At 31.3% G+C, this 13,372-nt stretch overlaps 2 protein-coding genes across 2 annotated transcripts; both read left to right on the plus strand.

Moving 5' to 3' along the window:
- The first annotated feature begins 1,101 nt into the window (after positions 1–1,101).
- Positions 1,102–5,174, plus strand: LOC126666014 (mediator of RNA polymerase II transcription subunit 10b-like). The gene is made up of 7 exons (XM_050358952.1): positions 1,102–1,312; positions 2,308–2,515; positions 2,630–2,710; positions 2,800–2,902; positions 3,221–3,310; positions 4,241–4,341; positions 4,849–5,174. The coding sequence occupies exons 2-6, from the start codon at positions 2,310–2,312 to the stop codon at positions 4,310–4,312; spliced, it is 552 nt and encodes a 183-aa protein (XP_050214909.1). The 5' UTR covers positions 1,102–1,312; positions 2,308–2,309; the 3' UTR covers positions 4,313–4,341; positions 4,849–5,174.
- Positions 5,175–6,564: 1,390 nt separating this feature from the next.
- On the plus strand, positions 6,565–9,504 carry LOC126666234 (uncharacterized). Its single transcript, XM_050359241.2, has 7 exons — positions 6,565–6,706; positions 6,793–6,996; positions 7,087–7,156; positions 7,662–7,993; positions 8,203–8,344; positions 8,633–8,758; positions 9,081–9,504. The coding sequence occupies exons 1-7, from the start codon at positions 6,685–6,687 to the stop codon at positions 9,463–9,465; spliced, it is 1,281 nt and encodes a 426-aa protein (XP_050215198.1). The 5' UTR covers positions 6,565–6,684; the 3' UTR covers positions 9,466–9,504.
- The last annotated feature ends 3,868 nt before the right edge of the window (positions 9,505–13,372 follow it).

Raw genomic sequence — 13,372 nt, forward strand, 5'->3', positions numbered from 1 at the left:
ACATTTTAAATTAATATCTAATAATTTTTTTTTAAAAATATAATCCATTTAATTCAAAATTTTATATAACAAATTAACCCTCAATATATAACAAAATTACCCTCAAAGTAAACTTTTAATAATTTTTTTTAAAAATATTGGAACAGACCCGTGGGTCAGTTCATCAAATTGATGAATAGATATAGATGGATCTGTTCGTCTTCCTCCTCGCCAAAACGAGTAGCAAATCTGATTCTCGTTTTGGCGAGGAGCGGACCTACTGCTCCTCATTTGAGAAGAGGAGCAACAACTCATTTTTCCAGTAAGGAGGAGGAGCTGAAAAACAAAATTCAATTTCTATTTAGAAAAAAGTTCAAAAAAGATTTTAGATTAATTAAAGTTTAATTATAATTAATTACTGTTTAGAAATAATTTATTAAAGTAAATTATAATTAATCGAAAATTCACTCTCCAATTAAGATGTCACGTCAGTATAGGGGACAAATTCAGAGTATAAGTAATTCGGTTTTTTAGTTTTAAACATTTTTGATATTTTGTGCCACATTGAAGGGGTGAATTGATCCTTTGTTGTACAAAAAATATTATGGATAATTTTCAAATAATTTTCACTGATGGTATATTTGAAGTTCTGAACTAGCCATACCTCTTTGATCTTTTTTCGAATTTAAAATGAATCTCAATAATATATGTACAATATTTATTTAATATATATAATATTAGTATTTATAATTTATTATTTCTTTTAAATACTAATTATTAGTTTTATTTTATTTTTATAATAATTTATAATTAAATATACTAGATATAGATAGTTAATTATCAAAATATTTGTCAAATTAAAATAAATTTTTAAATTTTAAGTATAATAAATTATTTATATTAAATTTATTTTAATAGTAGTTTATTTTTAGTTGTTTAAATTTATTTTTTATAAAAGAAATTTTCTTTAATTTTACGAATCGGCCAAAACCGGAATTTGAATTGAAACCGGCCGGTTTTGAATCTTTTTGAAACAGGTTATGAGGTTGCTCAAAGCCGGTTTATGTGTATTTTAAATCATGATTTGGTCAGTTCACAAACCGTGGCCACCCTACTTGAAATTGATCTTTTGTTCAATTTTCTTCTTTTCCTAACTACAGATAGGTAGGAAAACCAACTGAATAAACTGTTAAAGAAGCTACAAAACCAGAAATCAGATAAAATTAGCTATCACATTCTTCCATCTCTCATCTTGAATTTGTTTCTAAAATTCATTAAAAATCTTTAATTGCAGTGCATCCCTAGTTTTCGTATAAAGCTTCGTGATTTTCAGGTACCCTTCCTAATTTTGATTGCGTTTTTTTATCACTGCCTGCTCAATTCAATTGCGCTTTAAAATTTTGTTTTTAATTGTTAACTCATTAGACACACTGATTTTTTTTTTGTTCAGTGTATGTAATTTTGTTTTCTTTTTAATTATCTGTATTTAGGGTTTGGGACTCTCCTGATAATAGTCTAGTTAAAGGTTATTACTAGGGCTGAATGTTGTTTACTGAGCAAGAGAATGCTTTTTTCAATTTAATATTTGCGTTTTAACAACGGCCGGATTCATAGCCAGATTAAATTTTTGAATCATCCAGACATTTGGTGTAATGGCTTTGGTAGCTGACATAGTTACACAATTTGAAATTTTTGGTGCTTGTTTGATCTCCTTTGTGTATAGACATTCTTTCAATACTACTCCATTTGAATTTTGCAACAGCTGGAACTTTCTGCATCTTCATGATCAACTTGATTTAAGTCTGTCCGGCTTGATTGCTCATATGCTGGCTTCCGGAATGCACCATCCTTATTCTTGAGGATTATATATGTTAATCTTACAATGGTGGTGAAGTTCTAGTTGATGCAAACTTTACTCTTAAATTATTCTACCCTTTGATTATACCTATTCATTGTGATAGTCTCATGGGAAGTTTATTGGGTTTTGAGTTATAAGACTTCATGCTACCCATGTTTGAATTATTCATTTTGTAACATCTTCATTCAATGGCTTATTTTATGATAATTTTGCTGTTCATATGCAAATTATCTAATTGGCATAATTGTCCGCAATTGAAGTGTTATTTTAAAATTATGATTGAAGCATGGGACTTCTTTATTTAGTGTTCTGATTTACTGGATGTTCTCTGCATTGTATTCTATTTTGATAAAATTGTCTTTTCTTAATGAAGAAAACCTCCCTCCCTTAAGTCTGCGCTACTCTAAATTTGCGTACCGCTGTCTTATGGTTCTATTTAATAACGTTTTCCTTCTATCATTTATTTTCAGATATGGATCCCTCAACAATAGGGACTGGTGGAAATGGCGTGTTGCCTACTCATGTGAATGATACTGCAACAGCAGCAGCAGATGACCCAAAGCAGAATCTCAACAATGTTATTAACTCCATCCAGACGAATCTTGGCCTCATCCACCAGCTTTACCTTACCGTCTCTTCCTTCAACACTGCCTCCCAGCTTCCTCTGCTTCAACGCCTGTACATGTTTTTCTTGGACCAACCATTTTTCATCTCTATAATATGTTTGATTTGATATTTTAAGAATTTAATTGTTGTTAGAAACATTTTTCACTTCATGGTGTAATTTTGCAGAAATGGTCTGGTTACTGAGCTAGATAATATGGCCAAGTTATCTGAAAAGTGCAACATTCAAGTTCCTATGGAGGTCCTCAAGTGAGTCTATTTTGCTATTGTTTATTGTGCATCACTCAGATCAAGCCTGCTTTCTTTGGCATCTAATTGAGATTTTATTCAATTCTTAGTTTGATTGATGACGGGAAGAATCCAGATGAATTCACCCGTGATGTTATAAACAGCTGCATTGCCAAAAATCAGGTCACCAAGGGCAAAACTGATGCCTTCAAGGTACTCTTGGAATATTAAATGAGATGTTTGTTTTCTCAATCTGTATACTATCTCATATGTTGCAAACAAATTCATGCAATTAAACAAATATGAGTGAAACTATGACCTGAGCTCAGCTTTTGGTCGAATCTATATAAATAAGTGAAGTAATGAAAAGCATAACTATAAAAGACATCTCTTTTACATTTTTTGCTATTTTTATTTTGTTATTTTTATTTTTATATAAACACAAGTGTGTGTGTGTATATTCATTTATATGTTTTCTTTGTTATGCTTTAGCTGCATTTGATTTCTCATGTAAACCCCTCCATGTTACAGGGTTTGCGCAAGCATCTCTTGGAGGAACTTGAGCAGGCATTTCCAGATGAAGTTGAATCATATAGGGAGATACGTGCACTCTCTGCTGCTGTAAGTAGTTTTTTTGCTGAAGTTAAATTGATTTCTCGGTAGCCTTTGCTCTTTTATTAATCTTGGTATTAGAATCTTACTCTTATGCTTCTATTATTGGTGAATGTATATTCACTTCACTCCAACTTAGTTCTGCTTATGGGAATCTCTTCTTGTGCCTGGCTTTAGTGTTCATAACTTTTGAGTCTGCCCTAGTTGTGGAAAGTGTGATCCAAATTTCATTAGAAGATAAAAGCCCTTTAAAGTGAAAAGATATCTAAATATCTTACTACTTTATTAAAATAAATAAATGGATTTAAATTAAATTGGAAGAGCTACTTGTGGAAGTTCTCTATATTTTATTATATAGTGTAATTATATGTAATGTATACAAATATTTCCTTATGTTTTCTATCTTTTAATCATTCATGTAATATAATATTTATTAAATATGTATATATTATATTTATATTTTATTTTTAGATTCACGTTGGTCATGTAAGGATTGGCATTGCAGTTTGTTCTTTTAGACTTGGCTGCTAATGAAAAGCTTGATAATATGAATACCAGCTATTACAGCATCTTTATTGAAGGCAATTGGTGATGTTCTTGTCTGTCCATTGAAAATCATATTACTGGAATTTGGAGACGTCTTTGGTATTATAATTATCATGCCCAAGTCAGTATACGAAAGCTTTAGTTGGTGACTTGGTCATTATAATGTAGTTATGTGTGCAAGTTAAATGCTTGAACTACTAAGACTAATAGTTAGCTCTTCTGATATCCTTGGTGATGTGCTAATTGGAAAATTGTGAAGAGACCTAATTTTGACCCTTGTAAATCATGCCTTGGGTTGCCATGCAATCACAAATGCGCCTTCATGAATGAATTAAGTTATTACTAGTGTAAAAGAATTTATTGGCACAAGCTTACACATTTTTACATCCACAGGAATCAAAACGTCTTGCTCAAGCTCAGAGTTTGTTGCCCAATGGAGATGTGAAGGTTAAGAGCGATCTTTAAGGGTCGCACCATCGTTACTCGATTGAGAGGTTTACTCTCTCTCCCATTCATTCTATTACTGTGTAACATCAGGAATGATCCAATGAGAACTGGATGATATAGTTATCTAATATAGCAACATTTTTTCCTTAAGTAAGAGACGGCTCAAAACTGTGGTTCTGTCTTTGATATGAATTACAAATTCTGCCAATTTGTCTATATGAATTTGAATGTTATAATATTAAGTTATCGAGTTTTGAGACCTAGTATAGTATCTCCTTTAGGGTTTCTGCCATTCCCTGATTCAGAATAAACAAGCATGTGTTTGCTTTTGATATATAGGAAAGGTATTGTTTTGGATTATATTAGGCTTGCGAGGTTCATGACCGAATCAAACATATTTTTAAAATATGCGACTGTTGGACCTTAGACATAGTTGGCGTTCTTTTATTATTGACATGGTTGCTAGACATGTTCTTTTATTATTGGAAACAGTCTGTTATCACTGATGATCTCAATTTTACATGCCTTTTGTGCATAAATATTGATTTCTCCAGGTTTTAGAAACCAGGAAGTCTACTCAGGGCATGAGAAAATATGATACTGCATGATGAAGCGTATTAGAAGTGTATACCGATGAAGAAGGGCTCATTATTCATTTACAAGCGCTCAAAAGCAGTCACTTTTTTCTCTCACGGACTAAGGTAGTAACTAGTAATTTGTGTCCAGTGTCATGGCCAATGAGAGTAAGCAATTGCTGATCTTCTACCATAATCTTCTCTTTTCATGTATCAATAGTCTAAATTGAGGTTATAAACACAAACTCTGCAGAGAAGGATGGAATAAAATTCGATTGTGAATGATTTGTTTTATACTTTCAAAATCATCTCTTGGTAAAACATTATTTATTATGCATTACTATTCAAGAAATGTGCATAGCAGGTACGTATTTTTCAGGTCATGGTCTTAGAAGAGTAGAAACTTCGCAGGCAAATGCTAAAAATGATGCCTCGTCGTTCAAGTGCCATTTTTAGTAAGCTGGTACATGCCTATATGGCATAGGATCTTTGTTTGACGGGGTCTTGTAGAATTTTGCTGTCTTGAGAACATGTCGTCTATTGATTAGATTTATGCTCAGTCTAGCTGATGGTAACGAGAGAATATGCATAAATCGGCAGTTGCCCGTCTCAAATATCAGGGGGCTTTAAAATTGGATTTGCCAAAAAACAAGATCTCTCTATTTGAAAGTAGCCACAAACATAGACAAAGATGTTACTGAATCCGAGCAAGTTCAAATCAACCAAAAAGTTAAAACAGCTCTTCCAGTATTCATCTGATCGCTAAATCTAAAAACTGCAAAGAATAAAATCATACTAACAATAAAGGCTTAATGCCTTAAAAAAAATTCTGATCTTTCATTCTCTTTTCAATCCTATATTGACGTTGAAAATTTGTAATTTTATTCCATTTTGCATTTTTTTTCATTTCAATTGTACCGTGAGATCTTTATTTATTTGATAAAAGTTCAAAAGAATTCTTCAAAAGTGATCAATTTAATATAAAAAGTTAATTTAATGCAAAAATGATTAATTTAGAGAATTTTTGCCAAATAAAAAAAAGGTCAATTTTATGTTTTAGGGTACAATTGAAATGAAAAAAATATAAAATAGGATAAAATTAACTGATTTATAACGTCATGGTAGGATTGAAAAGGGGAAAAAAGATTTTTTTAAGATATTAAGCCAACAATAAACAAAACAAATTTTAAGTTGGCCAAATGTTGTAAAAAGGCCAAACTTTTCATAAAAATTTCATAAAAGTCATGACTTTTCAATTTTGTCGATTTTGGCCAACAACTGATTATTTGGTTTCACAAAAGTCCTGATATTTCAATTTTGTCAATTTTGGCCAAAAATGAATTATTTGGTTTCACAAAAGTCCTGACCTTTCAATATTTGGCATATGCCACATAGGCGTCACATAGGCAATTCGAAATCAAATTAAGAGCTGGCCACAATTGAAACCAAATAATTTGTTTTTGGCCAAAATCGACAAAATTAAAAAATCAGAACTTTTGCGAAATTTTTATAAAAGGTTTGGCCTTTTTATGACATTTGGCTTTTAAAGTTTATTGTTACAGCCCATTTATCAACCCGCGCTGTCGTTCTGGTTTTGCCGCTTCGTTTTTAACTAATTACTTACTGTTACGTGCGGGGCCGACCCGATTGGATAATTGATTGAGCATATCTGATTCTAATATTTAATTTTTAGTATTATTATTTGTCGTGTGAATTGACTATGATCCTCTTCCTTACTAGCTAAGCAAATTGAATAATTGCATTCTATTAATTCAAAATCGCTTCATTTTTTTAACTAATTACAATTCCACACAAATGGACGAGCCTCTGCTTTCAGGTGCATTTTCAGCTCCAATTATAATTGTTTTAATTTTATGTCTGGTGTTTATTGTTTAATTTTGATCTAATATGATCCATTAATAGAGAGAAGAAGCGAATTAGGAGATAATCAAAGCGAAAAATGGAGTTCGTATCAGTACGTCGGTCGAACCGGGTCGGTAATTCCCACCGCTTCGTTGGCGGGAACTGAAGTTAGCGTCGAGGAAATTCGTTCGGCGGCTGGCTCTGGTCATTATCCGCCGTCTCTTCATGCCGCTTTGATCACTTCTCCCGAGCCTCATCCCAATGGTATGCTAACGATTCTTTATAATTATTGATTCTTTAGCTTTTTTCAGAATGTTAGTTGATTTTCTTTGTATTTTTTTATTAAAAAAACAGAGCAAGGGTCAGTTTATGAAGGTGGATATGGAGCAGAATGTGGTGGAACAGCAAGCACTAACTTTCAAGGGTAAGATCATTAAGTTTCACCTCAAAATTGATGTTGTTTAGGCTGGTAATTCGCAGCTTAGTTGAATTGTGGTACGGGTCCATGGTACACTGTGAAATATTTCCACTTTAATTTCGATAGCATCTTGCGAGCATTTCAGTAGATTGATAGTTTTTACTATACGGTTTAGGTAGAATTTTCCTGCACTAGTATCAGTATACGTGCTATGATGCAATAAGTTGCATAGGCTATTCGCGTAGAAATACATGTACCATGGAAATGCAAATCTTTACATGAATCTGCATGATTTAGCAGTTTTCCTCAAGTCATTAAGATCCTTATATGCTGTAACTAGCATCAATTCGTTATGCATTGTGGGGGCAATTTACGAAATGAAGATGGTCTATTATCAAACATGAACACTCATCTTTGCTGTGCACCATGTATTAGTTTTATCAAATACTTTTGTAAATTAGGTTACTTGCATACTAATATAAAAGTTTCTCAATGAATTACTTTTATGCAGGCAAATATTGGATGAGATTGAGATACGCGAGTTGCTTATTGATCATGTTGGTCATCGTTGCTGTTGGGGAAGTCGCCCAGCTCGAACTTGGAAGATTCATGCAGTGGAAGACTGCAATGTGTATGTGGGAACTCTAGAAACTTTTATAGAGGAGAGAGAAACTATATACGAGACAAAGCCATATTTAGGTGGCAATATTGATGGAAAGGAAAAAGGTCCAGAACTTGGTGTCTGGGAACTGGATCTAAGATCTCAATTCCCTGTGCTCTTTACACTTCATAAAGAAACACAAACTAAAATTCCTCGTTCGGAAGTTATCGAGAAATGCCCAGGTTAGAATTAGTGGACATTATTTTAATTTGATCATCTGGAATGAGTCAAATCAATGTTGCTTTACCTTTTTGGTTCTTTTTGATGTTATTCTGTTATCTTCATTGCTTTTTTGTTCCTGATTACCAGTTGTAATTATCTATCATGCTGTCTCTATTTCAGTGATAACAGCCATTGTTGATTTCTGATATTACATGGAAAAGTTTTGCAGATTGTATAGGACGAGGAAATATTGTCTGTCCTACATGCAATACTGACCAAGAGCCTGGATTTTATCGGGAGAATCAAATGTCTGAATGCTCTGCCTGCTATGGAAGGGGTTTGATTGCTCATAAGGATGGATCCGACACAATGTATGTTGTTTTTTTGCTGTTCTTTTTTCTCATTAAATGATTACTGTTTTTGTTTATAGTTATATAGTTCCAACTCTTATAGTTTTATTATCCGTAGGACAATATTCACTACCAAAAATGTTGCATTTAAACCATAGTTAAATATCTCCAATTGTGATTTGAATTTCTGACAACTCTGACTGCACAGTCCAATGGTCATATAACATAAACACTGTTTAGAGTTTGTTTAATTTGTGTTTTTATCGACATGCTTGATTAATTGTACCGTTCAAATTGTTTCCTTCACAGATGCACAAAATGTTCTGGCAAGGGGAAAATTCCTTGTGCAACTTGTGGATCTCGAGGACTAATAAAGTGCGAGAAATGTTGTGGAAGTGGCTCTTTGTTGACATACAGTACTGCTGTTATTAGATGGTATGTATACTATTTTTCAAATATAATTATGCTCCAAGTGCAGAGGTTATTAATGTTGGTATGAGATTTCAGTTAAAATTTGTCTATGCAACAGCTTTGTGCTTAAAGCTTTAACTTTTGAGACAAAAGTAAATTACATAAAGAAAACGTGGCTTTCATTTCTTCTCATTTATATAATTTTCCAGTTTTAAATTTCTAAACAACTATCAAGTAATCCCATTTTCACCTGATCTCCCACCTCAAAATACCTAGAAATCTGAAAATTGGTACAGCTCATGATTTGGGAATTATGAATGATGGATATGAATTTTATTGTTAATAGGAAGACACTGTCTACTAGGAAAGTAAGTGCAACAAGAGGAGCAGCATCAGTTCCGGCAGAGGTTTTTCACAAAGCCAAAGGGGTCGAATTGTGCAATACCCAGGCCCATCGGTGCACACCAGCTTTTTTCGCGGACTCGTTCTTTCTTAATAAGTTTTCTTCTGAAGTAATTGCAGAGAGGCCTCCTGTGCCAATGACTGCCCGGGTGATATGTGAGAGGCACACCATCTCTGTGGTTCCGATGACGCGCGTAACCATGACTCATCGTGGTCGTTCGTTTAGTTTTTACATAATTGGTTTTAGCAGGGAAGTTTACTTGAAGGACTACTATCCTTCAAGGTTTTGCTGGGGACTATGTCCTTGTTTGGAATGGTTAAAGTTGTAAAAGGAGCTGTGTTAATTTGTATGTTTCTCATGTTTGCGACTTGCCTGCCTTAAAAGTGGTGAAAATAGTAAGGGAAAATTACTATCGTCGTCTTAAAATTCTACTAAAATCATTGTTTTTCTCCTGAATTTTAAAATTTATTGTTTCCCTCCCGGCTTTTAGGTATTAGATAACTGAAGTCGTCCTTATAAGTTTTTATTTAAATTACTGTTAAATGTTGGATTCCAGTGATCTTAATGCCTTAAAGTTGAGGAAAACAGTAATTTTTTTAAAATTCGGAGGTTAATAATAATTTTAATTTTATTTCAGGAGATGATAGTAATTGCCCCGTTATGTAACTTGATTGTTTGTATTTATAGAGTAGCTTGGGTATACAATTATAGGTCTGTTTGTAGTAATTGTGCATTGATAATGAATTGTGTGTGTCCGTGGGTACAATGGTGTATTACAATTTAAAACGGAGAATTTAGGGTAAAAAACATGAGATGTTACTAAACTTTGGCATAATTTTAAAAAGATGCTCGAGATAAATTTTGTTTTTAAAGTTAGTGAACTTTAATTTTACTCATCGCCTATCAATACTCTAATGAAATCTGATTAAACAAATTAGTGTGGAACCGGAATATGGTTGTAGCATGGCAAGTGTGATATTAACATTTTGTTTATTGAGATGTGACGCGGTCTGTACATTTGATTTACAGATTTTATTAAAATACTATCTTAAAAATCTTTACTATCTTTTCTAAAATTTCTGCGAATTGTAAGACACCATTGTACTGAGACTTCATTATCAATGCACAGAATTTAAATAATTCATTACATACATAAATGATGGACTTCAACTCTTCTGCTTAGGAGGGGAAAATTGATTTTCAAGGATGGAAAGTTTTTAAATTCGTCAATTTCATAAATTTTTATTTAAATAAATAGATATAGCTTAAATGATATAAGCGTGAAACAATATTTTGTTAAGGCCGTGAGTCATAAATACTGTGTTAAAATTATAACTTGTGTAAATTCATGAATATTGTGTTTATTTTTTTAAAATAAAGTTAAATAGGCAATTTTAAATTTGATTAAAGAAAACACATAAAATTAGGGTTTTTTCCCATTTAATTCCCCTAAAATAAATTATTTCCCAAATAGTGCCTCACCCCCCAATCCGCAAGTATGACTTGCGGATTCACCATGAATCCGCAAGTCATACTTGCGGATTCCCCTTAATCATAGATTAAGGGTATGATTAAGGGGAACTTGTTACTTTGATTCCCACATGGAATCAATTAAATTAATTCCCATGTGGGAATCAAACCCACTCCCTATAATTTTTTTTTTAAATTATGAATTTAAAAAAAACACTCCGCTCTTTATAAAATTTTAAAAATAAAATATTAATTTCTAATACTTTTTCGATTTAAATTTGCGATTTTATAATTTAAAAATATCGGAGTAAGGTGTCGAAATTTTAAAAGTGACAGTGTAATATTTTCTTGAGAACTACAAGAGGTGAGTGAATATTTTATTTACTTTATTTTAAATATAAATTATTCGTTAATTGTTAAAAATTAGTTTAAATTAAAAAAAAATTAGTTTAAAGAATTTAGTGTATCTGTAAAATTCTAGGGATTAGTCAAATATAGGAAAATATTAGTAAGATTTTTAGCATTTTATTGTTTAAAAATGTTAGAAAACCGTAATTGTTAAAATTGTTGATCTATTATTTAGTGTTGGTAAAATGATAGATATTATTAAAATTTTTAACACTTCACAAAATACTTCGGTTTGATTGTAAAAAAAACGTATAAGATAAAAAAATATTTAATAAAAGTTTTATATAATGCTCGTAACACATATAAGACTTCTCTTCTAGGGTTTGGCCCACGAGAAGCAACCCGCAATTCAAAATTGCGGATCGCTTCTTATATAAGATGGAAATTTTCATTCCCATCACTCGCACAATTAAGTCAAAAGAAAACGTAGAGAGAAAAGAGAACGTCAAGTTTGTATGAGAGTATTTTCTTTGGAGTTAAATCGAAGTGTTTTGCGAAATGTTAAAAACTTTAATAATACCTATCATTTTACCAACACTAAATAATAAATTAACAATTTTAACAATTACGGTTTTCTAACGTTTTTAAACAATCAAATAAAATACTTAAAAATTTAATATAAAAAGCGGAGTGTTGTTTTTTAAAATTTATAATTTTTTTAAAAAAAAATTATAGGAAGTGACTTTATTTCCCACGTGGGAATCAATTTAATTGATTCCACGTGGGAATCAATTAATTGTGTGGGAATCAAAGTAACAAATTCCCCTTAATCTATGATTAAGGGGAATCCGCAAGTATGACTTGCGGATTCATGGTGAATCCGCAAGTCATACTTGCGGATTGAGGGGTGAGGCACTATTTGGGAAATAATTTATTTTAGGGGAATTAAATGGGAAAAAACCCCATAAAATTATATGTATTTATGGAAATATTTATGTTAGAATATACTCCATGACTGTATTAGTAGTTTATTCAAAATGGTGGACATGTGTCAGGTGTCCAATGGTAGAGTATAATTTTTTTAAATACGTGTCAATCGTCGAATCATCATATTTATTTACTCTAACTAAAAAAATTCTAAATATATATGTCAAACATAAGATCACTTATGGTAAAAACATAATTAAGTTAATTTTTCTATCAAAAAAATATCTTATATTAAAGATAAATTAAAGTATAGTTTTTTTTATCAGATAGACTTACTCTATGGTAATTGTTAGTGGAGATTAGCGGAAGTTAGTATACATTTTTTAAAGTTAAACTAGGCAAATCATGGCCTTAAAATAATCGCGGGGTCGAACCTCCAACCTCATACAAACTGAAGGACCACACCAAGCCTTCAAATGCAAATTAAAGTACAGTTCAATAAATTACAAAAGATTAAGATAATATAAAATTTCTAATATTTTATTTATTTGAAGATAAATAAAATAACAAACAGAAAGTTAAGAAAAAATATTTTGACCTCGTATAATATTTCAAAAATAGTGTTCTTCAATTTTCCGAGCACATTTCAACTTTTAAAATTTTATTTTTATTTTTCTTCAAATTAATAAAAAAAAATATATTAGTTTGAAAACATAGCATTTTGGTAGAATTTTAGCCCTAACGTACATCTTGGTTTCCATGAATTTGACTCTCTAGTCCAAACCCAACACACACGCTTAAATTAGTCATTTTTTCTATAGAAAGGAAAATTAGAAAATATTAGTCATTCCATCATTGATCTTTTTGTGTTTTGAATGAAGCTCATTTACGAGACTTGGAATTGTTCAAATTTAATTATGATTAGGGTATAATATGGACTTTTATTGATGCAAACACTTAATTATAAAATGATCATTACAATATTAGCTTAAACTAAGGAACACGAAGTTCTTGTACCATATTACAAGCATATGGAAAATGTTGTCCGTACGGTTTCTGAGATCTTAAGAGAGAGTAACTCTCGGGTCTATAACACATGTCGCTTTAAACTATTTTATATAAATTAAAAAAATAATAAATATGTCTTGATTTATACCAATAAGCTATACTTCAAATGGTATAAGTGCTAAACATCAATCTGCTAGGTCGTGAATTCGATTCATACAAGTCCTCTCCCTTCCCAATTATAAAAAAAAATAGATTTATATATATTTTTATTAATTATCCATATTAATCACTATCTTTTCTATCCTAATCTAATTGTCACCTTCTCTTTTTTCTTTCCTAAATATTTGTCAATTTTTAGTAAATCACAATCTTTAAAATTAGTCTTTCTATATTGTTGTATGTAAAGTTCACTATTTATCGTCATTATTTCAAAAAAAAAATTAGTTATATATTTAATAGGAGTATAATAAAAAAACATAGAG

The sequence above is a fragment of the Mercurialis annua genome, linkage group LG1-X (assembly GCF_937616625.2).
Source record: "Mercurialis annua linkage group LG1-X, ddMerAnnu1.2, whole genome shotgun sequence".
Taxonomy (NCBI): Eukaryota; Viridiplantae; Streptophyta; class Magnoliopsida; order Malpighiales; family Euphorbiaceae; genus Mercurialis; species Mercurialis annua.

What these genes read in the sequence shown, in the direction of transcription:
- LOC126666014 (XM_050358952.1), top strand. Translation starts at nt 2,310, where the DNA reads ATGGATCCCTCAACAATAGGGACTGGTGGAAATGGCGTGTTGCCTACT. An exon ending in GTTCCTATGGAGGTCCTCAA is followed by an intron (nt 2,711 to 2,799) that starts GTGAGTCTATTT and finishes TTCAATTCTTAG; the next exon opens with TTTGATTGATGACGGGAAGA. An exon ending in TACGTGCACTCTCTGCTGCT is followed by an intron (nt 3,311 to 4,240) that starts GTAAGTAGTTTT and finishes TTACATCCACAG; the next exon opens with GAATCAAAACGTCTTGCTCA.
- LOC126666234 (XM_050359241.2), top strand. Translation starts at nt 6,685, where the DNA reads ATGGACGAGCCTCTGCTTTCAG. An exon ending in GCAAGCACTAACTTTCAAGG is followed by an intron (nt 7,157 to 7,661) that starts GTAAGATCATTA and finishes ACTTTTATGCAG; the next exon opens with GCAAATATTGGATGAGATTG. An exon ending in AGTTATCGAGAAATGCCCAG is followed by an intron (nt 7,994 to 8,202) that starts GTTAGAATTAGT and finishes AAAGTTTTGCAG; the next exon opens with ATTGTATAGGACGAGGAAAT.